At 53.7% G+C, this 27,833-nt stretch overlaps 1 protein-coding gene across 5 annotated transcripts; it reads right to left on the reverse strand.

The window, feature by feature from the left end:
• Positions 1-241: 241 nt before the first annotated feature.
• On the reverse strand, positions 242-26,595 carry FBXO41 (F-box protein 41). Of its 5 annotated transcripts, XM_045828781.1 has the most exons (15): positions 26,354-26,595; positions 23,549-23,719; positions 22,385-22,575; positions 12,525-13,563; positions 10,781-11,006; positions 10,257-10,330; positions 9,626-9,984; positions 8,585-8,826; positions 8,229-8,344; positions 7,963-8,115; positions 7,690-7,785; positions 6,149-6,267; positions 5,810-5,968; positions 4,407-4,522; positions 242-4,267 (listed from the first exon to the last, which is right to left on the reverse strand). In XM_045828781.1, the coding sequence occupies exons 4-15, from the start codon at positions 13,424-13,426 to the stop codon at positions 4,205-4,207; spliced, it is 2,625 nt and encodes an 874-aa protein (XP_045684737.1). In that variant the 5' UTR covers positions 13,427-13,563; positions 22,385-22,575; positions 23,549-23,719; positions 26,354-26,595; the 3' UTR covers positions 242-4,204. The 5 variants fall into 5 exon arrangements, with proteins under 5 accessions (XP_045684737.1, XP_045684738.1, XP_045684741.1 ...); XM_045828782.1 differs by lacking the exon at positions 23,549-23,719; XM_045828785.1 differs by lacking the exon at positions 7,690-7,785.
• Between the last annotated feature and the right edge of the window lie 1,238 nt (positions 26,596-27,833).

The following is a 27,833-nucleotide window of genomic DNA, read 5'->3' on the forward strand; positions in this document are numbered from 1 at the left end:
GCTTTCTGTCCACGCACAGGCACAGAAAGGCGGTGGACTGGCTGGGGCAGTACTCTGCATGGCCTCCCCCAGCCACTTCTGTGGTCTGGGGACGGGTCTTCGTCCACCCCGCTGATGCCAGTCAGGTCATCCTCCTTCCTGCTTCAGCACACTTCAGCTGTGGAAAGGCTTGGTGACACAGACCCACACATAGGGCCACCTACCATTTAGTTCCCTGAGGCGGATAATCCCATTTCACCATCTTTTATTGGATACAAAGCCGTAAATTCTCCGTTGCCTGTGTGATCCATTTAAATACATACACTCAGGTACATTCAGCAAAGGGCATCTATGGGTCACGTGGAGCAAAGTGCTGGGATGGTGATGCCTGGGTGGGGCAGAGAAGTGGGGCCGGCGGAGGCCCCCTGGAGGCTGGAGGTACAGGCACCACTTCAGAAACAAAACCAAAAAATTCTCTCCACCCCTCTGCCTGATGTGCTTGGGGTGGGGGAAGCTACCCTCCAACGGCTCAGGCCCCTTGCAGCCTGGCTGTGCAGGGAAGGCAGGGCCTGGGGGTCAGCTGTGGAAGTCCCACCAGCAGCGCCCACTAGAGCCAAGCCTCCTCGTGCCAGCCACGAGGCAAGCCTAGGACTCACGGTGGGGAAGCCTGCCTGATTGTCGGGGCAGTCTTGGGACTGGCCAGGTTCCCAAGGGTTTGGGGAGGGAATAGGAGGTGGCTGCCTTAGTTGGCCCTGGTATTCTCATCTTCACCCAATTCTGTACCTTATTCTCAGGCAAGAGCTGCAGAACACACTTGTCCAGGAATAAATACATACACACGATACACAGCAATATATACAGAAATGCAGGCCTGGGACAAGGCTGGGTGAGGAAGCATGGCCACCAGGGCGGAAGAGATGTGCCAGGCCCCTGGGGGAGGGGTGTTCCACCCGAAGGGCCTGACAGGCTGGGCACATCCCATCACTTTGACAACTCTGGGCGCTTGGGCCCTGCACCCACCCTCTCTCCTGTTAGCCCAACTGGAGCAGGAACTGGGTCTTTGGCACCAATAGTCATCTGTTAAGGTCTTCAGTTTAGCGCCTTAGAAGGACTGGAACCTGGGTAGCTCCCTTCTTATGGCCCAAAGGACTAGAGATGGGACCAGGTGGGCAGGCAGGACCCAAAAGCAAAGGACAGAGCCAAACCTTGGAGCAGCAGGCCTTAGCAAGGAGATGGATTTTTTTTTTCTTTGGAGCAGTTCCCAAGGGGCTGGCTCAAACTCCACTTGTGGAACTAGGAAAACAAGAGCTGCCTTGGTCCTTCGGTGGTCTCTTCTGACCAGTGAAAAGCACTGGTCCTGGGCAGCCCACTCCCTCTGGCATTCAGACACTGACAGCATCTCCTTTGTTCTCTGCCACTGCTGAGCCAGCTGGACAAAGCATGATGAAACTCTCAAGCCAAGTATGCTAACCCCCCCCCCAGGGGCTGGGGTCAAGCAATGTGGCAGGGAAGTGGTAGGGACACCAAGTGGCCAACACTTGTGCGCCTTCTGTACATGCCTGAGCCCCCTGAAACAGGTCCTGCCTTGGCCTCTACACCTGTTCTTTGCATCTCTGTTAGTTGTGGAGAATATAGGTGAGTAAAGGAGGGCTGGACCCTCCATCCCCATTCCCCATCATCAGCACTGGCTATATGGTTGCCCAGGTGGACGAATGGACTTGGCAGGGGTAGGGGTCTGCAAACCTGCCAGGTCTTGGGCAGGTGAGAAGTCTGGGCCGCATGAGTCTGCCAGCCCCAGGGGCAGGTGTGCGGTGGGACATGCTGTACCCCATGTTTCTGTTGGCAGGGGCCCAGGCGTGTGCAACTTAGACTCCCACGCATCCTCCACTTGGCCAGGCAATACAGGGCAGGGGACTCGGTGGGTTTTCTGGAAACACCCAAACCCATGAGAAGCAAACTCCCCCCTGCAAGAGAGGAGATGGGGCCTTGTTCCCTCTGCTGCCCGCAGTGCTGGCGGCGTGCAGCGCTGTCACAAACACCACGAACGAGCCTACTGCTGGCACCAGCCCTCCCGGCACCCCCTTTCTCCCACTTCAGCTCACTGCCCACGCACCCTGACTTCCTTTCCCAGGGCTGATGCTGGCCATCCTGGTGGGTACCCACCCATGGAGAAATTGCCAAGAGTCTGTATTCTGGGGTGGAGGCTTCCTAGGGCAGACTCCGGCCAAGCAGGGCATCCCTTTGTGCTTTGTCCGAGAGACAAGGGCAGTACCTCTGGTCCTGGGGTTATGGGGAGCAGGGGCTATAGAGGTTGCAGCTGGAAGGCAGGGCTGATATAGCCAGGGCAGCCAGGCCCTAAGTGGACCTCCACCTCCCTTGTAGGCCAGCGAAGTTGTGCTTCTTCCCATGATTCCTGTGGACAGGGCTGGGGAGCTAGGAGTCAGTAGAGCCAGCACCTCTGGGGTGGGGATGCTGCAAAGCCAAGGCTTCGTGCAGGACAGGACGAGGAGTTGCCAACATGTTTGGGGTCTTCAAAGGGCAGGGCCAGAACAACCCATGGGAGAAAGTCATCGACAGGAAGCAGCGCGGAAGAGCTGGGTGGGGAGCCCTGGAAGCTGGGTGCATGGCTGAGTCTGGGGCCCCCTCTGGTGGCCTCACTGCCGGGTAACCCAGGGCTGGGTCTTTATGTCCAAGCCAGGTTGTGGCAGAAAGTGGGGTCCCTTGGAAGCTGAGAAACTGGAAGAACCCAGTCCCAGCCAGGACCAGCTGCCTAACAGTTAGGGCTGAAAGCCAGTCCTGCGCAGGAGAGAGGGAAACCCTTAGATCAATCTAGCTGAGTGTCTGAAAGAACTTTCAAAATGAAGGCTGGCAAGACCCACAGCCTTGGAGCCACTGTGGGAGTTCTGAGGAGGAACTGGGAGACCTGAGTCTAGAGCCTTAGTGCTGGGACCCGGTCCTACTGTAGGGACAATGTTGGGTCGGGTCGGTGAAAACCCCCAGTGCATTGTGGCTTTGAAGCCAAGTGGCTCTGGCTTGGGCCCCAGGACTGTCCCCAGGCAGAAAACTCCCAACAGAGCCCTCAACCCATAGGACCAGCTGAGACCGAGGAGGTGGCCAGGTTCAACGAGGGCGTTCTCACTCATCCCTGGCCCCACAGGTCTAGCTGCCTGCCAGGGCCACACCTTTCAGCATGCCAGACATGGAATTTAACTGGACCACCCCCTGGCCTTCCCCAGGCCCCAGCACAGAGGGTCAGCCCAGTGACTCCCTCCCGCACAGCCTTGGGGACCCACAGGCCATCAGAGTCCTGTCCAAGCACCTGGATTAGAAGGACATTCCTTGAGGACAGGAACTGCTTCTCACGGGTGACAGGGTTTCCCAGGGCCCCTCTAGAGGCTTGGGATTGCTGGCAGGTATGGAAACATGCACCTTTTAGCTCAGACTTCTGCTTGGGTGTGTTGTGGGGTACGTGGTTGTTGGGGGGAGGGGTCTTGTCTGTATCAGTAAAAACGTTATTTTTTCTTCCTGGCAATTTCCCCCTTTGGGAGGGACAGTCTCAGGTCCTGGGGAGAAGGTCTGGGTGAATGTTTTGCCTTTCCAAGCACACTCCCTCAGTGTACTCCCACCCCCTACCTTCGGCTGACCACTTGCCCAGACCCCTAGGCCTGTGTGTTGTCCCTAGAGAACATAGACTCAAAGCCTAGGTGGGCTGTCTGAGGGGGCGCCCCACAGAGGGCTGAGACGGACCAGGGTGGGGAGAAGAGCCCTCCTTGCCAAGTCTGAGCTGCCTGGAGGAGACCCCTCTGGCCTGGGGCCCAGCAGAGAACTTGGACCAGAGGCTGGGCCTCAACAACAGGTCTGCTGGAGCAGCCTGAGCAGCCGAGGAGCCACTGCGTGGTTATTGCAGATCCTTGGGGCAAAGACACCAGGTGCTGGTGGCACTCAGCTTCTTGCTGGCTGTGCCCTGAAGGCTGCTCCAGCCGGGGACTGGGTGAGGGTCTGGGGGCAGCTTCTGCCCAAGCCCCTATCCTGGGGAGGCAGTGCCCAGGGTCAGGCCTGTCGCTTTGCTGTCCCAGGAGGAGGATAGGAAACTGTCAACCCTTCCCTGGAGGCCAGAGATAACACCAGGCCTCCGAAGGTCTAGTTCAAAGCAGGGTCCCTCTGGAGGTCCAAAGAGAGTGCCCTGGTGTGGGGCTGGCAGGGGCCCTGCCGCCCCTCACCCGGGTTAGCAGCTGCCTTCCACCTTGATGTGCAGGATCTTAGAGAAGCCGGGTCTCCGTCGCAGGGCCTGCAGACCAGACTGGGGTTAGTTTTCCTCAGGGCTGAGTCCTCAGGGGCACACAGGGGAGGCCTTCCCATCACGCACCCATCACCGGCCCCAGCCTAGGGTCACAGGGTCTTGGGTGGCCTCAAAGCCACTCACTCACCTGAAGTTTGGTCACCATGTCTTCAAACAGTTTCTGGGCCTCAGGACTGCTGGGCTCTTTGAAATAATCAGCAATCCCAATCTGGACTACAATGGATTTGAGGTTCCGGCAAATGCCTGGGAAAAGGTGGAGAAGGTGCATGCCTGTGTTTGGCCTGGGCAATGGGGCTGCCACATTTCCTCTCACTAATGAAATCAGAACCCTACTGAGGGACAGTCAAATGCCCAGCCCTGGGAACACAGGGAGGAGGGCAGACCCACGCTGCTTAGGGGCTCAACCGGACAACAGGAGAAGGCAGAAGGTAACATTGAAGAGCGGAGGCTGCAGTGAGCTACGGGAGGATGAGTGGGCAACAGCTGGGCTAACTCCCCCAGCAGAAGGGACAGTTGCACTAGGGCCTGGGCATTTGGACATGAATAGCAAAGGCTGAGCAGCTGAGGCGAGGCTGGTGGGTCTCAGCGGCAGAATGGAAGAAGGGAGACAGAGAGCAAACGAATGGGAGCAGAACACTTAAGAGACTGGATGTTGCCGTGAAGTCAGGAGAGGAGGAGGGAGAAGGTCAGGAGGCAGAGAGGGCCCTGAAGGTCATGATTTGGAAGGTCACTCCACTGAGCAGTTAATTCTGGTGGTCAGTCCAAGGCAAGGCCATGAGGCTAAAGGGGAGGGAAGAAGAGGATCCTGGAAATAATAAGGTTGATAATGGAGCCCTGCCCAGGGTCCAGTGGTCTTGGATGATGGACTCACTTTATGGGTGTGAGAAGCCCAAGCTGGGCACCCGTGTCCTCTCCAAAGGTGGAGGCCTGACTAAGGGTGGAGCGCGTGCCGGAGGGAGGCGGGCCACAGGAGGCCTGGTCTGGAGTCTGTACCAGGGGGAGGAGTCTTCCCTCTGAGAGCTGTCCTTGGGGACTCACACACCATCTCATTCAACCCTTCCATTCATCTTAGAAAATCAGCTTAGAAGACGGGGTACAAAACTCAGAGAAGTATAGTAACTTGCCCAAAGTCACACAGCTAATAAGAAGTAGGGTCAGAATTGAGACCCAGGTCAGTAAAGCTCCAAAAACCTGTGCTCTTAACCTGCCTGTTCTTTCGCCTCTGCCCTTGGCTCACATAGGGGACGATGGATGGTACTGCCTCGCTCCTGTCTCCAACATGAGTAGGGCACAGGGCAACAGACGTCTGTTGAACTGAACTATTTGGACCAGATGCTGGAAGGCCTTGAATGCCATGCTGGCCTCAGAAGGCACTGGTGGCAAAGCCAAGACTAGAACCCTGGTCAGTCTAACTATGGCACTGGTGTTTGCTGACTAGGAGTGACAAGCAGCTAGTTATGCTTCTCACTGACCAGGCATGGTAAGAGGTGAGCCTTGTACCCCACCCCATGTTCCACCCCCTCCACTCACTGTTGAAATGCAGCAGGGCCTTGGGGGTGACGGGGGTGGCCGTGAGCACCAGCATCTCCAGTCCTTTCAGGCCTTCCCGGCAGACCTCAGCCGCCACCTCTTGGGTGATCTCCGACACGTGGTCCAGCTCCAGGACCTGCAGCCGCATGCAGTTTCTTGCTAGGAAGAGGGAGGAAGGAGGAGGTCCTGCTGATGAACTCCCCAGGGCACCTCCTGCCCAGTGCCCTAATAATGCTCCTGCCACCACGAAGCTGCAGCCCAGAGCTCCTCTGAGATTTCTGTGTCGTACCCATGCCTGCTTCCCTCTAACCCCCGCCACGGTCCCAAGGGAAAACTCACCAAGTGATGCCAGGCCCTGCACCCCACAGCCGGCGCCCCCAACCCCCAGGGCCCTGAGGTGGGGCCAACAGCGACCGATCATCTGCAGGCAGCGGTTACTGAAGCGCGTGGGCTGCTGGCTGGACAATGGGGGCAGGGAAGGTCATCAGGAAAGCATCTGGTTGCATGACACCCCAAGCCTGCTCCTCCTTCAGGCTCCCCCTTGGGCAAGGGCCGCACCAACCACCCCAGCTGCTTAAATCAGAAACCTGGGGTCATCCCTGACTCCTCCTCCCTCATCTCCTCCCAACCCGTGGATTCTGATTCCCAAATAAGTCTTCAACCTACAGTTCAGACCACTGTCAATACTCATCTGGATTATAACTAGACTCCTTGCCAATTCATCCTCCACTCTGCTGACAGTGAGCCAGTCATTCCTACCTTCTCTCAGTCAGTCATTCAACTAATGGTTCCAAGTGTCTACTACAGCCAAGACCAACTGAGCTAAGCCCCGGGGATATGGTGGTGACAACACAAATATGGTCCCTATACTGAGGGAGTGGATAGTGAGGTGAAAGGGGAGGGGGGACAAAGAATGTTGCCTGCCTGATGTAATTAAAGTCTAAAACCCAATTGTTTCCCAGCACTTTCAAGATAAAATACAAAATCTAAACCCCATAGGCGAGGCCTTCCTGACCTGGCCCCAACCTGCCTTTCCCCATGCACTGCTCAGCTCTGCCTGCCACTGCTCGCCACTCACACCAAACTTGCTGTTTCCCTGAACACTAACTCCCTCAGCACTTGTCCAGGCTGCAGGCATCGCTTGGCCCCCAGGACGCGGAAACAGACATTTACAGCCTCTGCCCTGAGAACTGTGAGTCTTGTGGAGACCGAAATATTGAGAAACTGTTGCAAAACAGATTACAGCAGGGGCTGGGACACGGTGTGGTAGGAATGGAGGAGGGAGAGGAATAACAAACTCAACTAAGATACTGGTATTACTGAAGGAACGCTGGAGGACCTGGGAGGAGATGCCACGTGAAGACAGGGCTTGCAGGGCAAGGCGCAGGGAGCAGACAAGCCTGACACGTTTGAGGAGCTCCAAGGACAGCCATGAGTGACCTCACGCCCTGGACTCTCCACCGGCCAGCTTTTTTGTACGCTACACACTGATGGCCCTGAACTGCCTTTCACATGCCAAATCGAACTGTCTGCTTTTCTAGCTAGTGTTTACTCACCACTCACTGTGGGCCCTGCCCGCTTTGGGGACACACCTCCTTTGAGCCACCAACAGTCCTAATAAGGTAACAGATCCCTAATATCACCTTCACTTTGCAGGCTGAGAAACTGAAGTACTATTGGGTTGCCTGAAGTCGCACAGCTGGTAAGCCAGGACATGCCCCTGGGTCTGATTTTAAGCCTTGTACCTAATGCTTAAGTGCACAGGTTAATTAATGTGAATCTGTCTCCTAAACCAACTGATGGAGTGGGCCCAGATTTGCTCAATCCTCCGCCCCAGGCCCCACCCAACTAGATCCCCTCCTCACCCCTGCCGGGCTCACCAGGGGTGAAGTGGCGCCACCTGGAGGGAGACAATCTCTCTGCAGCCCGCGCCCAGGGCCCAAATGACCTCATGGCCAACGGGATCTGTGGCGCTCCTGTTGAAAAGACAAAGCTGGGGCCACCCACCCTGGTGGCCTCTGCTCCCTTCTCTGGGACCACAGAGCCCTTGGGTTCCCCTGCCTGAGAGCCCAGGGAAAGGGTATGCAGAGCCCCAGGGTCCCTTGGGCCCAAAGCCCAGCCCTCTGGGGTTGCATCTGGTGTGGTAGACCTACCTGTAGGTGACAGCCTGCAGGGCACGGCAGTAGCAGCTGGCCAGCCAGAGTGAACGGTCGGTGAGGATGTTGGGACAGTGGGAGATGCGCAGGATCAGCAGGTTGCCCCCTGCAGCCTTCAGCAGGGACTCCAGCCCTGCCTCCAGGCAGCCGCTGTGGACAAAAGTTCAGGGGGTGGCTCGTACCCACCTCCTGCTCTGGAAAGCATCCTCACGTACTTCTGGGTCTGCAGCCCAGGAGCACCCACCCACCCACCACGGCCTCACCGGGTGTTCCGGGCATATTCCTCCTTGCTCTCCTTCTTCCCGCGCTGCCGAGGCTTCAGGTTCTGCAGTGTCAGGGAGTGGGCCTGCGTGCACCACTGAGCCAGCATTGCCAGGAACTGCAAAGAGAGAGGGGTCACCTGGGGTTGAGGGGTCTGAGCCTGGCTGGTTGGAGGTGGACCAGCTCCAGGGTAGGCAGCCCCATGAGAACATTTGGGAAAGCCAGGCAAGAGCTGGGGTCTTGTAAGGGCTGCAAAGACCAGACCTGGAGGGGCCATCTGCTGGAGAGGGTGGGGGGTGGAGGTGAGTTCACAGCAGGGATGAGTGAGTGGGCAGGGGCAGGGGGCAGAGACAGGCACCTTGGAACAGACTCGGGCATTCTCGAGCAGCACCCGCGTCCAGACGGCGGGGTGGCGGGCCACAAAGCGCCAGTCCCGGCAGACCTCGGCAGCATGCAGGAGCGTGCGTGTGTCCAAGTAGGTGAAGATGCAGAACAGAGCGGCTCGCATCTTGAGGATCTCCGGACTGATGACCTCGTTGGAGCGTGAGGGGCTGCCCCTCTCTGCTCGCCGACCCCGCCCACTGCCTCCCTCAGAGCGGGCTGCACAATACCAAAGGGTCAAAGGTGAGTGTGGAGGGTCAAAGGCCAGCACAGGGATGTGAGTGGGGAGCTAGGGTAGGTTAGGAGCTATAGGAGGAATAGGCATGAGAGACCCATGCTGGGGGACCAGCGCCTTGGGGGGGAGGACAAGAGGCCTCTGCTGCCCCTCCTCTGCATCATCCCCATCCCTAATTTTGCAAATTAAAAAAGGAAGGGGTAGTCTTTCCTCAGGTAAATCCTTTTTAAGATACAATATCATCACATAGTCTAAACTCACCCCCTAGATGAGGCAACCTGAGTCAAGTTTAGAGAAAGAAAGAGTTTGGAGGGCCACAGCACAGAAGGATAGAAACGAAGCCTCTGTGAACAGAGGCAGGTGAGAGGCTGCCCGAAGCGGTCACAGAGGTGCAGCCACACGCCCTGACCAGAGCCCTCTCACCTCCACATACATGTGTGGTCCTGTCTGTATGCTGGAAGGCACCCTCCCCAGATGCTCCAGGACCTCAGAGTCTGGAGTCAACACTCAGCTACTCTCCTGTAAATGTCAGCGAGCCAACCACATAAACAGGCCCCCTTGGATGTGGCATCCTTGGGGATGCCAGCACTGACCTGTCACACAACTTCCTGCCCTGGGCATGCAGGGAACTATGTGGGAACTTGTCATTCTTATTGTGGGAAGTCTGGGGCAAGGGGAAGGCGGTGCAGGAGCCCGAGAGGTGTACTACCTCGGCAGTCTGTCCTCTGGGAGGGCCTGCGCCTGGGAAAGCCCGGCCTCTCTGCCCACCCTCCTAGGACTCACCTGAGAGCCGGCAGCTGCTCAATGGCCCAGCCATAGCAGGCCCAGGGTGGGGGGCGTCTGAGGGGCCCTCAGCCTCTGACTCGGTGGTTCGGGAGCCCACATCCGAAACGTCCCCCTCCTCCCCCTCTGTGCTGTGTCGGCGGGGTCTGCGCTGCCAGTTTTGAATGGCCTGGCGCCGCAGGCCTGAGCTTCGAGGGGCCTGAGCCCGCTCTGAGCCACCGTTGGCATTCTGCGTCCTTGTGCCCAAGCCCCCAGGCCCACTGTCTTCAGGTGCCCCCTCTTCTGGTCGGGGCAACTCCAGACTGTCACTGTCATAGCATCCTGAGCTCTGGGATGCAGCTGGAACACGGCTGGAGGCCCTGGGGTGGACCAGATGGTAAGGAGTGAGAAGAGAGGGCAATCAACCCTGCCCAAACTCCCCATCCCACCCCCACCACCAACCAAGGGCAACCCACCCGCCCTACTTTCCAAGAGTCCCCTCTGAATGTGGAAAGGCAGACAGACAGAGGTGACCCAAGGAGGATGGGGAGAGGAGGAGCCAAGCCTCCAGACAGGTCAGCCATCCAGCGGGCTGATGGATCTTTCCCGGGTGAGGGTGGGCTGTGTGGGGCGGGCCAGGCCCGAGGCTTACCCTGTGCTGGGAGAGGAGCCATGCCGGGACACTGCGTATGTGCTAGGCATGGCCAGGCCCACGTGGTGCTCTCGCTGTGGGCCCCCAGAGCGGGAGGGAAGGCAAGGGGGCAGGAGGAAGCAAGAGAATGAGAAGGAGCAGGTGAAACAAGGTGCAAGATTGACAGAAGAGGAGAGAGAAGAAGGAAAAAAAGTTGGGAAAGATGGACAAATAGACAGCCCAGAGAGGTGGGCTCCCCAGCCCCCTGCACATACCCACCCAGCACCCCAGCCCTGGCCTGTGGCTCCTGGGCTCTCATTTGCAGAGATGGGCCTCTGAATCACACCTTCCTACAGCCTCAGGGGCCTGCCCTTCTGCCTTTCCAGAGGAGCTCCCCTGTTCCTGGACCTCCTACTTCAAGCCTAGAATATGCGCACAGGGAAGAGCCAAAGAAGGGAGCATTGCAGGGGATGTCAGGCTGCACGTAAGGGGAGTTTGTGGAAGCTGGGGTGTGGGTGGAGGAAAGAAGGCAGGTGGGCACTCACCATTCGGCCTGGGCCCCGGGGCGCAGGCCCAGCGTTGCTTCCCCCAGCTCCACGGCCCAGGCTGGCACTTGGTGTGCTGCCGCAGCTGCTGCTGATGACCTGCAGCTGCCGCTCGGCGCGGTCCGCCCGCTCCAGGAGCTCCTCGATGAACTGCTGCAGCCGCAGCTTGGCGCTGGCCTCCCGTGCCGCCGTCTCCTTCAGAAACTGGTCAATCTGCACCACCTCCCTGGGCCCGGAGCAGTCTCTTACCCCAGGGCCTCGGCCTGGCTGCTCACCCACCCCCTGGAGGACGCCCTGGCTAGGGGGGAGTGACATGGGCACAGCTGCCCACGGTGTCTGCTCACGGTCACATGGGTACACACAGAACAGGCCCAGGCACAATGTCCCACACAAAGGCACACACAGAAATGCCAGCATATACTCTGAGTCACAGACTCACACCCCACCCATCCAGCCGCACACACACAACTGGACACACCTGCTCCCTGTGGACACACTCACAGGCATACTCAGTCACACCCAGCCACCTTCTGCTTCCAGACACTCTCACAGGCACACACAAGCACACAGTGAAGTATGCCAAGTCCAGTACATAGCCCCACACTGAAATGTGTACTCATGGCATGTTCACTCAAGGGCACACACAGTCTAAGACAGGCAGCCCCACCAACACCTTTAAACACTCCCCCACATGCACACCACACACATTTTCAGGAACAGTTCCAGATGCAGAAGCACACTTCCAGCTGCACTGACACCCTTCAGAGGTTGCACGGACCCACAGCACACTTGAGAGTCATAAGAGTGTTTACTCCCAAATGCATTCAGAGTTGTTCGTGCATCCACTTAACACTGACTGAGCACCTTCCCGGTGCCAGGCACTGTTCTAGGCATTGGAGACACAGCAGTGAACAAAGCAGAGGAAAATCTCTGCCCCCATGGAGCTTATCTCATTATGGGGGCAGATAAATAACACCTACATATTTCATAATTCTACATTTAAAGGCCAGAGAAATAAGGAGGAGCCCCAAAGGTGGAAAGGAGCAAAGAGACAGAAGGAGATCCCAGGTGAGTGTCCTGGAAGCCGAGGGAAGAAGGTGTTTCCAGATCAGCTGTGTCAAATGCTGCTGCTGGGCCATGTATGACGATGGCTTGGCCTTGGCAACGAGAAGGTCGCTGCTGACATGCAGGACGGTGGTGGAGGTGGGTACCTGATCAGAATGGGTTCAAGAGAGAACGTGGGGGAAGAAATTGGAGAAGAGGATAAACAATATTTTAAAGAGTTGTTTTACAAGGAGAGAAAAGAGGCAGCTCCAGGGGGAGACAGGGCTGTGGCAGATGGGAGGTTGTGTTTCTGTGCTTTCAGATGGGAGAGGGTAGATAGGGAAAATCTGATGAGGGCGGGGGGGGGGGGGGTGGAGAATTGAGTGGGCAAAAGGGTAGAGGACCTGGTGCCATAATGTAGGAGTTAGCTTTGGCTAGAACAGAGGAGGAGAAACAGTCCTCGCAGACAGGCATTTGGTCACGCTGCCATGGACTCACAGTCCTAAACACACATCGTTGTGACGCTGTCCTACATACGGCCCCACACGTACCACCATTGCATGCTCATGGCCACAGATCCCATAAGCCACGGCCACATACACACTCATTGCCACACTCAAGATGGTGGCAATGGCACAGTGACACACAGGGTCACCCACTCAGGAACATTTGCAGGCACATGACCCTGCGGACCACTCACTGCTGCTTGCGGCTCAGCTCCTGTTCCTTGTGCACCAGGTCCTGCTTGAGAGAGGCCAGCAGTTCCACACTCACGTCCACCTGGCGCGAGAGCTCAGAAGCACGCTCCTCCAGTTCCTCCTTCTCGCGTCCCAGCCGGGCGCTCTCCTGCCTTGCAGTCTCCAGCTCCGCAGCCTTGCGCTCCAGCTCGGCCTGCAGCCGGCCCACCTGGCCTGCGATCTTCTGCTCCACTTCCTCGCTCAGTCTCTCCAGTCGCCGGTCCACCTCCAGCTTCTCCAGCGCACGGATCTTGAGGCGAGCCAGGCCTTCCTCATAAGCCACATCGGCAGGCGAGGGGGAAGCGGGCGAGGCAGAGGTGGGCCCGGTGCAAGGGCTGGGTCCCGGGCCGGGTGGCGGTGTGGAGCACGCAGAGGAGGCCACCGACTTGCGGGCGAACAGCTCCCCCAGAGGGATCTCAATCTCACGCAGGGCATAGCGCGCGGCGGCGGCGGGCACGAGGCCAGGCTCCGTCAGCTCCTCGCAGGGCAGGCTGGCGGGCACCAGGTCCCCGGGGAAATGGGCGAGGGGCGCGTGGTGGTGGTGATGGTGCAGCAGGTGGGGCGTGGCGGCCGACGGCCCGGCCGCCTGCTCCTTGCCTTGGAAGGACGTGCTCTCGAAGACCTCGCGCCGGGCGCCGGGCACCGCCAGCAGGGCGGCAGGCTCGGGCGCCAGCGGGAAGCCAGAAGCTGCGGCTGCCGCGGCTGCAGCGGCCGCCCCGTCGCAGATACTGTTGGTCTTGGAGAGGATGTAGAGTGTCTCGTACGTGTGGCTGTACTCCAGGTGCGCGCGCAGCGACGACAGGCTCCGAAAGCGCTTGTGCTCCCCGCAGCGGGGGCAGCGGTACGGCAGGTCCAGCGAGGCCATGGCCCCGCCGTCCCCGGGGCGTCCGGGCTCCACCGCGGCCGCCCCGCCGGTCAACCGGGTGAACTCATGGGGGGCCGCGGACGAGCCCCCCTGTGGGGTCAGGAAGGCTCAGGGACCCGCAGCCAGGGGCCAGGAAGCTAGAAGAAAGGGAGTAAATCTTAGGAGGCGGTGCCCCTGTTCCCCTCTGCATATCTTGTACCCTCCCCCACCCCTGAGAAAATGACTTCCCTGGAAAAGAGGTGCCCAGAAGAGAGGGCTGAGGGTGGGAGACCAGGGCCTAACCTCCCAGAGGGCGTTAGCCTGCCTGCTCTGGAACCTGTGTGAAGGCCCACACATGTATGAGAGTGAGAAAGTGAGAATTCTCTAAGGAAAAGAAAAAAGGCATCTGCTTTATTTATAAAATAGTTCTAACCTGGACATAACCCAAGTGCCCATCACCAGCAGTGCCCATCACAGCAATAAACTATGGTATATTCATAATGGAATATTACCCAGCAAATAAAAAATGAACCGTTGGTACATATGACAACATGGATGAATCCATTCAAAGTTGTTATGGAAAAGAAGCCAGACCAGAGTGCAAACTGTAGGATTCTATGCAGAACAGATGAATTGAAGATACAAAGTCAGAATAGAGGTTCCCCTGGCTGGATCTATGAACTGAAAGGGGCAGAGGGAAACTCATGTGACACAGGTATATGCATATATAACTACTGAAGCTGTACACTTAAGATTAGTGCACTTATATGTACTTGACTGTACACACTACATCTCAAAAAATCTTTAAAAGAAGGTGCTTATTTCCATGTCATACAAACCACACCCATAAAACAGGCTGGACTATTGGTACCACATTGCAGTGACCACGATGTTCACCTCACTTGGTAATACCTCTGCGTGTGTCACTGTTTGTTCCTGCCCCTGCTTCTGTGCCACTCTCCCATCCCTGACCCTCCCAGCACCTAGGTGCTTTTCTCAGATTTCTTTGCTAGGCTGGTCTCCAGTATGTGGCCCTGCCCTGCCCTTTGCTCCAAGGACCACAATATTTGTCCTCCCCAGGTCCCTTCTGGTACAAGCCACTGCCCTTCCTGGAATCCCACCCCTGGTCACCCTCAACTCCCACTGTCCATCCTCCATCATTTCTGGCTTCTGGCCACCCCTCCCCTGCCTCGTGGGGTCTCTACCCCATTCCTCCCTGCCATCCTCTCCTAACTACCTGCCATCGGGTTTCAGCCACCCTCTGCTGTCAATGTGCTCTGCCAGATGGCAGACCACCTGCCAGTCAGGCAATTCAGCTGTCATTGGGAGTCTTCACCCACTCCGTCCCTTGGCTGATACTCCTGACCCCTCCATCTTCATAGGCTGCCATTAAGGTGCCCAGTTGGAGTTCTCTGACCTCCTCTTCTTGCTGCCTTCTGAATTGTCCTGTCTCCTGATGGGAGGGCTTCATGTGCCCTTTGCTTCTATCTCCTCCCCAGGCATTCTGACTCACCCCCACAGGTTAACTCAAACCTCGAATCTAGTAAGGCTCAGCTCTCCAACCTGACCTGCTCCTGAGTTCCATTTGCTTTGGCATTTCCACATGGAAGTATGGGTGTGTGATGTCTGTTCCCCTTGCAGCCCAGCACCCAGTCCTCCTCCTGAGAACAGCACCCTGTTTTGACCCTTGGAAACCATTCTCCCTTTCCCATTTTCTCAGCCCATATGGTCTGGGTGGGGGTTGACGGTCCATCCCTGGCTTCAGGGGTAGGAATGTGATATAGACCTGGTCGATCAGAGGCTTGGGATGGGCACTTATTGCCCAAGTTGAAATAGTGAGCCTTTTCTCATTGAGTTACTGAGTTACTTCTCCAGAACATCTCTGGAACTACTGGGGGAAAGCATCCTCTTTGGGCTCAGGCCTCTAAGCTGATGGGAAGGACCAGAGCTTCGAGGGCCATCTTTGGGAGGAACCACCTGAGAATGAAGCCAACACAAAGAAGCAGAACGGAGATGGAGAAAGAGGGATTTCTCACAGACACTGTTGGAGACCCTGGTCTGTTCAATTCTGTGAACAAATCAATTCCCTTTTTTGCTTAAGCCAGTCGGACATGGGTCTGTGTTACTTGAACCAGGAAAAAGTCCTAACCCAGAAATTAGAACCAGGAACAGAATTTTTAAAAGTAATAGACCCTGTGAAGGAACTAGCTGAACTCAGGAGAGGAGTAAGATAGCACCACTCCACCCACTCAGAAGCTGGCGAACCCTGCTGCACAGCAGCAGAGCATCTGACCAAGCTCTCCCACTGCCTCTGGAGCTCAGCCGATGTTCCCACCAAGGCCGGAACTTGAAGAGACTTGTACAAAATATCACGGTGTTGGGGTGTGACCTCAGTAAGGTCCAATAAGAAAGAGGCACACTCTGGCTGCAAGGAGACCATCTGAAAGCAGATAGGGAGAAAATGCTGCTGTGCCCAGAGAGGCTCTTTTTGCCTGAGGCCGGTAATCCAATATGGCTGAGAGTCAGATAATTAAGAGCCGGTTCTCTGCTTCTAGCTAAAGTCAGCTGAAGCAAAGACGGGGAGGCTGGGAACACAGAGGGAGACAAACCTGGGGCCTGATGGGCTCTTAACTCCTCAGACCCTCCTGAACCCCTCCTGCTGGGCCCTCCCAGCTCAACAGAGGCAACCATTGCTTTCATTATAAGCAGCCTCCCACTGGGATGCAGCTTGAGTGGGAAGGGGTGACTGAACTGTGCCTCCCACCCTGGAGTAGGGATTTGAATTGCCCTGTAGCAGAGGCCTAGCTAGAGGCCACAGAACCATGGGCTCCTGGGATGTGCGGAGCACCAAGGCCTGTTGCTAAGAGACAACCCCTCCTCCTTTCCCAACACCATCACCAGGGACTCGATTCAGGAATTATAACTTCCAGTGAGGTCTCTAGTTTGGTTAATAGCTCTGGGGATGACTGAATGCAAATTGACTGAAAGCTTCCTAATGATTAAGGGAATTGTATTGCCAGAAAAAAACAAACAAACCCACAAACTTGGAAAACAAAAGCCAGGGGATATTAGCTCCTATAGTTGCCCAGCCACCAAACCTGCACCAATGGGAGGGGACTCCTCAGGGTGCCTCAGTGGCCACAGAGCACAAAGGACAAGGGTGGCTGTCTGAAAGAGCAGAACCAGAACAACCAACAGAGGGCCAGGGGACCGTGTCCTTGCCAACTGGTGGAGTGTGTGCAGCTGGCTGCAGACTTGTGCCCACTGAGCACTTTCCCTCATTTTCCCTCTTCACCTGGGAGGGTGTTTGTTCTTTCAGCTGTCTGATGTTTCCTCCATCACTGTAGTCTGGTAGTGCATTGAAAGACCATGTTAGGCCAGCTCAGTACCTTGCCAGACAGCCCACCAAGATCTTGAAGTGGGGCTGGATGTGGTCACTGGGTGAGAACTTGGAACATCTCCTTTCAGAGATAGGACAGTGTGTTTTAAGTTTTGGGAGGGATAGTTGCATTATGATAAATAAGTTTTTAAAGATTTTATGGGGGCAGGGTCTGTGTAGATCTCAGACAGCCAAAAGGTGGAATGTAGGGGCATGCACTGTTCGTGCTGCTCAGCTCCAGTTCCTCTTTGTAGACAGACCTCAGTTTTCCCTTTGAGAGCCACTCCCCCAACTCTGAATAGCTGTTTAGGTATGACTGATCCCACCTCCTAGTTCCAGGGAGCACCTGTGACCTCAGCCTGTTCCTCAGTCACAGCGAACGTTGGGTAACGGGCCAATTCAGCCACTCAAGGACCTGTGCTCAGCTGGTAGAACGTAAGCCCGCATCTGCTTGTAGCCATTTCTGTCCTCTCTTTGGAGAAGAACAAAAAAGACTTCTGATGACATCCCTTGAGCATGTAGATCCAGATGTGCCTGAAACTAACCCAAAACTTGTCAATTGTGAGAGACAGCGAATTCTTTTTTAGCTTAAAGCGTTTGAATTGGTTGCCAGTCACTAGTATAGAGACTATAGACTAACACAAAGACTCACAGTGTCAAAAAGAAGAAACCCCAAACCCCACACAACCTTGGACTTCCTTTCACCCACTCCCCAGCATCCCTGTTTCCTCCAATGGTGCCACTGTCTTCCCAGTCACACCACACCCATTGGCCGTCATGATTTTGCTCTCTCATCGAGACCTGCTGATTTTTCAATCCAATTGTTTTTTCGCACTTTGTGCTTCTCTGGGCCACCGCCTCCTCACACCTGGACTGTGGGCCCAGCCTTCGGTCTCACAGCTCTGTTCCATCCTGTACTAGGCAGCAGCCCCCTCTGTCTACAAATGATTCCTGCTCATGCTCTTTCAGTGGCTGCCCATCATCTATTAACTGCAGCCAAACTCCTCAGCCTCACTCGTTGGCCTCACTGTGCTCCTGCCAATTTGAACATGAAAAATGGCCTGGTTGTTCCACTTGCATTTCTTTGATTACTATGGCTGGGCATTTTTTTCACACATTTATTAGTCATCTGCATCATTTGGTGACTTGCCTGTGCATTACTTTGCTCATTTTTATACTGAACATTCATATTTTCATATTGATTTACCAAGGCTTTTTATAATATTGATCCTTTGTCATTTATATACTACCAACATTTTTCTCAAGTGTGTTGATTGGCTTTTATTTTTATTTATGGTCTTTATGGATATACTAATGTTTCAAGTTCGCTTCAGTAAAATCTTTATGATTTCTGATTTTGTTACCATGCTTAGAAGGTCTGTCCCTACCCAAAGTTTATATATGAAGTTATATATGGCCCTGGCTTGTGTGGCTCACTGGATTGAGTGATGGCCTGCAAACTGAAAGGTTGCCAGTTCAATTCCCGGCCAGGGCACATGCCTGGGTTGCGGGGAGGTCCCTGGTTAGGGGTGTGTGAGAGGCAACCAATCGATGTGTATCTCCCACATCGATGTTCCTCTCCCTCTTTTCCCCCCTTACACTCTCTCTAGAAAGTAAATAAATAAAATCTAAAAAAATTTACATATGTCTTCTTTTAGTTTTTGTGATTCCTTTTTGTAAAAGTATAGAAAAAATTCTTAATTAAGGGCTTTAAACAAATAATCTTAAAACAATAAACTTACAGTGACTTGCTAGCATGCAAATACTTCAGGCTGTGTGGTTTCCTTTCAGACACTGGAGTTTTAGTCCATCTAACATTTTTTGGTATGTGTAGTGAGACAAGGATCTAAAATACCGAACTTTTTGTTATGGGCATTTTCACACATATTCAAAAATAAAGCAGATATGATGATGGATTCCTATGTACCCGTCTTCCAGTTTCAACTATTATCATCTCATGGTCAAGTTTGTCTCCTGTGTAAGTGCTGTCCTGCGTGACACCTGCCCCACCCACCACAGGATAATTTTGGGAGAATCCTAGATATCACATTACTTCACACCCAAATATCTCACCCTGTATAACACAGGACTTAATTTTAAAAAGACCCTAGTATTTAGCAATTGTTCTCATACTTTCCTTTAGCTATATTAAAACCCCAAAAGTAGCCTTGAGAGGTAAATATAAAAGATATTTCCCTGAAAAGACCAACAAAAAAATAGCCCTGGTAAATCTATTCAAAGAGAAAAAAGAAAGAAAGAAAATATGTAACACTATAATGAGAAAAGGGATGTAACTGACAAAGATTTGTTCAAATTACTGAACTGCTACCAGGTACAACTCTTGGCCTAGAGTTTTGAAAATGTGATGAACTGAAAGGTTTTCTAGGGAAATATAAATGATCAAAATTGACTCAAGAAGAAATAGAAAACCTGAATAACTACGGATAAAACAGAAGAAGTTGACAAAGTGACCAGGGATGTTATAAACAGAATTCAGTTCACATACATATAACTCACGTTCAGGGACAGGGTTACACTGTAATACATGGTCAGCAGGTGTTGGTCACCTGTGTGTGCCTGCCGATCCCAGCTGAGTGCTGGTCCCTCTGGTGGAGGCATCTTCCGGGGCCTCTGAAGAAGCCAGCCTTCCTCCCTTCCCCATGTGCTGCCTGCACAGCACCCTGCTAGAGTAGGGGAAGGGAAAGTCTGGGGGTGCAGGCATGTGTGTGGCTGTGCGATGAAGGGGAAGGAAGGGGCTTCTAGGATCCATGTGGCTCTTCACCTGAGGCTGGCCTTGCCCCAGAGTTTCCCTCCTTCTGCCAGAGCTGAGGAATGACTATGAATGATTCCTAGGAATATTTTTGCCTAGAGGTACTACCTCCTTGCATGAGTGTGAAGCTTTGCCTGAATTCAGGCAAGAAGGTGATGGAGGCAGGGGGAGGAGGGGGAGGAAGTAGAAGAAAAATAGAAGTGTTGTTTATTTGAACTCCATCACAATCCTGTACTATGAGCACCATGACAGAACAGCTGGAGACAGATTTTCCTTTGTCTTCTAGTCTCCCCAGATCAGCAACCCCTGCAGCCCTGAGAGCCTGCCTCCCTTTTCAGCCGAGCTCTGCCCCCTCAGCATCCCCAGGACCTGTTATGCCCTTCCCCATCTGAGAAGCCTATCTTAAGTCTACTTTCCTCTAAGTCCAGTTCAAGGTTTTCTTTGGGCAGAGGAACCAATCAGAGGCATTATCTTTTTTATTCCAGAGAACAGACCAGATCAGGCATGTTCATGGTGGTATGGCTGTAGACTCCTTTTTTTTAAGGCTTTCAGGTATGTGAGCCTCATCTCCTCAAATAAGACCATCTCAAGGAGTGTGTTTTCTCTTCCTGTCTACTGTCTCGTTCTCACATGGTGATTCTGCCGGATACACAGATAATCTTGCATTTTCATGGCTTCCACCACCACATGGTCACTGAGAATTCCTGCAGGGAACATTATTATTTTTATTTGCTCAGCAACACCTTGTCCTTTTTTTGGAGAGCTCCAGTTCCCCACACCACGTGGTTCTGACAGGGCTGGCAATCCTAACAGGGTGGACACATGACCCAGGCTTGGCCAGTCATAGTACACTACCCCATCCTTTGGCCATGATGACTGACCCAGGAATGGGCACATTCCTCGGGCTGAGCCAATAGAGTCCTTCACTGGGAATTTACATGAAAGATTAAAGAGTTCCCTTGTCCCTCAGGATCACATGCTAGGATGATAAAGCTGTCTATGGCCTTATGAAACCTCCGCCCACCACAAGGAGAAAACTCATGCGTGGCAGGGAGAAATGTGGCAACACTCAGAGTGAAGCTGAGCCAAGAGCTGGAGAGAGAGTCTTCACTTCATTTTTGAGAGGCTGGGTACCGTGATGCCCAAGACCCACTCACACCCCTTCTTTCCAGTTCTATGAATTGGCACCTACCTTTGCTTTAGAGTCTGAGTTGAATTTCTGTCATTTGCTATTAAAAGTCTTAATCGATAACTCTCACAAATCTGTATTTCTAACTTAGAATGCTCTTTTAAGCCCTATTCAAACATGGATTCATTTAACATACACTTACTGAGTGCCTGCCCTGTGTCTGTGCCATGCACTATGCCTGGTGGTATGCTAGGTATGTCGCGGACACAGACTGATGAGATCCGATCCTTGCCTTCAAGCAGCTTGTGATCTCCAGGGACAGGCTGACAGCCATGAGATAAATGGCTGGCACAGGAATCTACACTTAACTGAGCCTGAGGACCTAGACAGACTCTTGCAGAGGAAGGTAGCTGGGCAAAGAATGGCAGTTATGAGTTTGGGGAGGGGGAGAAAGGCATCCTAAGCAAAGAAACAGCATCAACAAAGACAAGGAGGTGAGAAAGAGTATGTCTCCCTCCTTCAGGGTAGGAAAATGTAAGCTCCAGAGGGTAGAACCATTGTCTCAATTACTGCTACTTCCCCAGGTCTCACTACAGTGCCTGGCATAGGGAAGGCACTCAGTAAGTGTTTGTGGAACGATGGGATAACAAGGTCTTAATCAGAGGTACATTTCAGAGGATGGACTACAGAGGGCCAAGGTCAGGAAGAAGGCTGTTGAAACACTGGGAGTGGACATTGTTAGCCAACATAGCAAAAGTGCGAGTGGGGAGAAGGATGGATATAGAAGCAATTGAGGAAGGACAGTCAAGAAGGCTTAGTGACAGAATGACTGTGGCCCGTAGGGAAGAGAAGAGTCAAAGGATCAGGCTCGGGCTTGGGTTTTGAGCATCTAGATAGATGGGGTTGTGGCTCAGAGGGTTTTGGGGAATTATACTGAGTTTGATTGCAGATTCCATGAGTTTGGAGTTCCAGTAAGTCTTGAAAGTAGTGATATTCAGTAATCTGCAATATGGAGCCAAAAATACAGTTTTGGCAACTCGAGCATACAAACCAAGGTGGGTGAGCAGGACCAGGGAGAAGGTGCAGAGAGAGGAGAGCAAGGTGGGAAATGTAGACCCTAAGAGAAGCAACAAAGGGAGAAGAAGACAGAAGTTCCTAAGAAGCTGCAGCAGAAATGGGAATTCTGGTGGGAAATCTTAGAGAGGAGAGGAGGTCGAGGAAGGAAGGAGTAGGCAATCGTGTGCAAACAGTGTAAACAACAGGAGTTGACAAGTCAAGTTGGAGTGGAGGTGGGAAAGGTCCGCTAGGACCTTATGGAGGGCCGCTTCCACGAGCCCAGCTGCTGGGGGCCGAGGAGACGGTGAGGTTAGGAGGTGAGCAGCGACAGCGAGTGGACACAGGAAGCTCAGGTGTGAGGGGAGTAGGCAGCACGGGAGAACCCAGAAGCAGTAGTTAAGATGAGAGACACCTGAACATATTTAAAGGCTTCTTAGAGATAACCTAATTCTACCTATATCATAACTTCCACTAGCCTGAGGCACCAATAATTCACAGCCTTAGACCTGAAATTTATAGCAATTCTTTTTTTTAAGTGCTTCTTAGAAACAGCAAGCAGAGAGGGAGAGGATAAAAAGGATATTTCAGTGTTAGGTGGCTCAGACTAATACACTAACAGGGAATTCACAATACCGCAATACTCACCATCGAACCTACTTCTTTCTCATGTTTCCCATCTTGACCAACATCTTCATTATCTACTCAGCACTCTGGAGGAAACTCCCAAGGCATCTCTGAATTCTTAAAGTCCCCCTCAGATCTCATCAAATGCTGATTTTTGTCAATACTATCTTAGAAAGCCCAGACCGGTGTGGTTCGGTTGGTTGGGCGGCATCCTGCAAATCGAAAGGTCACTGATTGGATTCCCAGTCAGGGCACACGCCTGAGTTGAGGGTTAGGGCCCTCCAACGGGGGTGCCTACAAAAGGCAACAGATCGATGTTTCTCTCCTACTCTTTCTCCCTCCCTTCCCCTTTCTCTAAAAATAAATAAATAAAATCTAAAATAAATAAATAAATAAATAAGTACTATCTTATAAACATTTGACTCTACATCTTGCTTTTTCTATGGCCACTGCTCCAGATCTACTATCCTTCTATCTGGACCACTGATACTATTTCTAATTGAAGTCCCTGACTCCAGCTTTGAAATCTCACTGTTTCTGCAAATAGAGATCCAGTCATGTCACTTTTCTTAAGGGAAAAAAAAAATCTCTGAAGGCAGGTCATCTTCTGAAAGGTAAAGCCCACCCTGCTTTGCCTGTCCTCAAGGCTGGCTGGAATCTGCCCACCACTCAGCCTCGCCAGCCCTAGCCTATGCCTCTGCTTCCCACGTGCATCCTTAGTGAGCCTCACACGTCTTAGTTTCACGGAGAAGTGCCACGTGCTGTCACATCCTCAAGTCCTGGCTCGTGCTGGTCCCTTTCCCTAGGACTCCCTTTTTCAACTGGTGAATTCTGCAGGCCCAACTCCAGTGCTACTCTCTTCACGAACCCTTCCTTGACCACCTCCTCCAGCTCAAACCACCACGCAGCATGGATCACGCCTTCCCACAGCTCTTCACATATTGTAGCAGGTATCACATGCTGGATGCTCATGAACCTGTCTGCACATGGGATCCCACCCTACACATACATTGGAGGGCAGGGACAATGCTACTGCCTCACACACAGTAGAAATTAGTATATTCTCAGAGGAATCACACTAAATAATGGATGAATTGATTGATCTATGTAACCAAAGTGATTTCTACTGTTTATTCTCAAGGAGCTGGATGAATTTGGTTACAATTAAATCAATCCAAGAATTACCTCAAGTAACAAGTGCTTTCCTGGCTCTGCTCCTCGCCCACTGGGAGGTAAGAACTTGCTGTCTTCACGACATTGTTGCTCTAGCAGAGCTCCAAGGCTTAGGACTTGTCTGCTTCATTCTATTTTATCCACCCAGCAAAAAGATGTCAAACACAAGGCCCGTACCAGGCACTGGGGACACAAAGACGAATAAGTCAGTCATGCCTTCGCACTGCTTGCAGTCCAATCATCAAAGCAGTGGACGCTGCCCTGGCCAAGTGGCTCAGGTGATTGAAGCACCATCCCATGCACCGAAAGGTTGCATGTTCCATCCCTCGATCAGGGCACATACTCGTGTTGTATCTAGGTTGTGGGTTTGATCCCTAGTCAGGGCAGGTACTGGAGGCAACTGATCGATGTTTCTCTCTCTCTTTCCTCTCCGTCTCTCTTTTACCCCGCCTTTCTTTCTCTTTAAAGTCAATAAACATATCCTCAGGTAAGGATTTAAAAACAACAAACAGTGAACATTTACTTACTAATTATTCTGGTCAGACATCACACTTCTCATTTAGTCCTCAAGACAGGGCTGCCAAAGAGGTGGTAACATCTCCACTTTAGGTTGATGATATCCAGACTCAGAGTGGCCAAGTCACTTGCCCAAGGCCAGTAAGTGACTGTAAGAACTGTTGCTTTGGTGGCTCCCAATGAGTCCTGCCTCCTAGTACTCTTGCCCTGATGTGATCCCCTCCCACACTGACTCAGAGCTTGGCCACATGACCTACTTTGGCCAACAGGACATTAACAAGCCTGAAGCAGGCAGAGATTTGATAAGTAGTTGTACCTTAGGGCTTATCCTCTTAGAATATTTCCTCTTGGGGTACAGCTGCCCTGTAGAGAACTTGGGCCAGACTACTGTGTGATTAGATGCCATGTGTAGAGAGACCCCAATGGGTGAACGGCCATCTTGATATTTCTTTGCAGTCCATCTCTTAACTGAATGTAGCTGAGGGGTACCACTTAAGCCCACAATCACAGCAAACCCACAGACCATGAGAAATAATAAATTACTGTTGTTTTAAGCCTTATATTCTGGGAAGGTTTGTTATATACCAGTGAAAAACTGAAACAGTGACAAGCCAGGATTTGAACCCAGTACTACCTGACTGACTTCGAAATCCATGCTCTCAGTGCCCCAGTACTACATGCCTTCTGGTTGGGAGTGGAATGTCACACCAACACTATTGTAGTCACAGGCTGGCCCGTAGTAGCACTCAATAAATATTTGTTGAATGAATAAGTAAAGGGTGTGGTATGCTGCCAGAGAGGCACGCAAGTCCAGGGAATTCAAAGGCAGAATGGCAATAACCTTTCAACAACCATGACCCCCCTTTTTGCTACAAACATTCCAAAAACAAAAACAAGCTAGGCATCCCTAAATCTAGAAACAAGTATGTGGGTATCACCAAACTCCCTCTCTCTGCCCCTTTCTCTGTTAAATGAAGATCAGGCAAAATTGAGAAGTTGGCAGAGCTTGGTGTTGGATGGTCATTTCTCCTGCCCCCAACTCCCCGCCATGACACTGGCATCTCCTCTCCTTCCAGGTTGGCCTTCTGGGCCCAACAGCTCTTCCTCCTTCTTTTTCATATAAACCCACATGCAGGAAAGGAGCAGAGAAGGTAGAAATGACAGAAATGGGGGAGGAAGATTTGGATGTTAACACATGGCTTCAAAGGCCAAAGAAATGAAGCTCTAAGGTCAGTTTTATTTTTATCTGCTAGCACACGAAAGAGGTATTCTAAGGAGGGTGAAGCAGCTGGAGGTGACCCTGTGGATGGGGACACCTACCCCTGACTCTAAATCCCTCTGAGTCCCCCAAGAAGGCAGGGCTTTGGCCTTCCTCACCTGAGGCTGTGGCCCCACCCTGTGTACCTCCCAGTGAAGCCACTGCAGCCTGGTGAGGACCCACAGGTCGGTGCATCCAGCCTCTGCTCCCCGCAGTCCTTACACTGCCTTTTCTGTGCTAAGCTCCCCCTCACTCTCCAGCGCCTGCAAACATGCACACACCTCCCAAGGTCACACGCACATGGCTCCAGCACCTGGATCCCACACCCAGAAAACCATGTGGGTCCCTCGCTGCATACTCAGCCTACAGAGAGGGCAGGGTCCACTCCTATCACAGGTAGAAAGTGGGAAGTGCATGCAGGTCCGTGTCACACACGCATGCAAAGCAATGCAGTGGGGCACAGGCATCCGGATCGCGGTGGGCACAGTCACCAGCAAAGGCACTGGGCTACGAGGACACAGAAACACGGAGACACACACATGCACACCTCCAGACCACCACACGTGCACACCAGCACGCACACAGACACCTAAACCCTCCCAACCTCAGACACACGCACAGGTGCCCAGCCAGGCCTTAACACCAAGCCCCTCCCCCACCCCCTTTCAGAAGCAGGTGGGGAGGACTGAGGTTTGAGGGTGCTACCCCTCCTCCTTCCCTCTGGCCCCCCAGTCTCCAAGGTCCAGAGTCCCAGTGGGGTCTGAAGCCCGCCCCGCCCCCCAACCTGGCTCTGGGAGGGACTGGCGAGAAGCGGGGGATGGGAAGCCTGGTCTCAAATTGTTCTGATTTTAATTCCTTAAATTAACCCCTTCTTTGGCTCTGGCTAGGCCTGCCCAGAATCCCTCCCGGTATGGTCTGGCTGTCTCCGGGCCTCCAGAGGGCTGTAGGGGAGAAGGAAGAGGAGGAGGAGGCAACGGCAGGGGTCCTCCCTGCCTCCTTCTTTCCAGGAGTGGTCCCGCAGCGCGCCCGCGACTCGCCCTTACCTCCTCCACCCCGCCGCGAGGCCAGGCCCCGCGGCCCTCGGATGGGGGTGCACAGGCAGCCCCGCGTGCCTGGTCCAGATGCAGGGCCGCCTCGGGGCCTCGGATCTCGTTCCCCTCCGCAGCCTCGGGTGGCAGCCGTGGCTTGCGCCCCCGCCTCCCTCTCGGGGCGGGGGCGGCCGAGCCTCCCAGCCAGTCGCAGCGGGAGGGGCCCACAAACCGGGTGGGGGAAGGATGGAGGAGGAAGGAGGGGGCGCGCGGCCGGAGGAAAAGAAGGGAAGGGGGAGGGAGGCAGCAAGGAGGTGGGGCGGAGCCGGCCCCTCCTCCGGGGCGGGCTCTCCTGCGAGCTGGGGAGCGGCAGATGCAGCCAGAAGCGGCTGCGCCGGGACCCCACGTTTTCCTGTGAAGGTGGCTTAGATGGGGGAAGAGTCCGAGGCGCCGCCCTGGGGGTTCAGGGGCCGCTTCGGCGGCGCTAGTACTGCGTCCCTGCCTTCCCAGCTCCCCAAACCGCCCAGTGCACTCTCCCTGCCCTGGGCACCTCGGGTTGTAGTCCCTGCTCCCCACCTTTGATCCGAAGCTCTCCACCCTAACCCTACCAGTCTCGCTTGGGCCTCCCCACTCGGGACAAATCCTGTGGTCGGTGGTTCTGTAGATTCGGAAGAGGAAAGGCGCGCTGCACTGCTACTGGGGTGTGTGCCACGGTCCCTAAGCGGCCTCATCAGCTGCACGCCTAGGTTGTGCACTTGGTGACTTCGAGTCAAACGCGCGGTCCTGGTCTCGCGGAGACTGTTTGGGTCAGTTCTCTCTGGCCATCCCTAGGGAACCAGGGGATCTGGGAGTGGCTTGGAATCTTGTCTAGGAGGGTGCCATCTAGGAGCACATGTCCTCATCATAAATTCTATCCCGGACTTAAAGGAGGAGGAAAGGGGCAGAGGCCTCCAGCCCAGGTTCCTTCCCACCAACTCCACCTCGAACTTAGCAGAGGAGAAGTCCTGGCCCTTGGCTTGCCTGCATAGCTGTTGAAGCATGAACAATCTGGCTGTTCTAGGTTAGGAAGAAGACCACAGAGCTGGGTGGGGCCTGAGAAATCAGACAGGGTGTTGAGACTACCAAGCCCAGGCATGAGCTGAACTTTGGAAGAGGAAAAGGAGAGATGGCATTTCAAGCTAAATGGGCAAAGGCACAGAAATCAGCTTGAGCAGGGTTGAACACAGAGGCTGTGAGGGGCAATCCAGCTGTGGCAGAGCAGAAATCCAGCATAGCCCCAGGATTCTGTAATAGATAAGGCTGATTGAGACTGTCCTTGACCCCATCTTACTCCACTAAGGCAGAGGCATTGGGGATTTACTATCAGAAAGGATAACTTTTAGACTTGCCAGGTGGCTCTTGGGAAGAGGCAAATTTAATAAGGACTGAGATTAAATAATGGCCAGATAGGTCAAACTCCCCCTGCCCCACATCTCTTCCTTCCCCTGCCTCCTGA

The sequence above is a fragment of the Phyllostomus hastatus genome, unplaced genomic scaffold (genome assembly GCF_019186645.2).
Source record: "Phyllostomus hastatus isolate PE091 unplaced genomic scaffold, TTU_PhHast_1.1 phas_scaffold_78, whole genome shotgun sequence".
In the NCBI taxonomy this organism is placed as follows: Eukaryota; Metazoa; Chordata; class Mammalia; order Chiroptera; family Phyllostomidae; genus Phyllostomus; species Phyllostomus hastatus.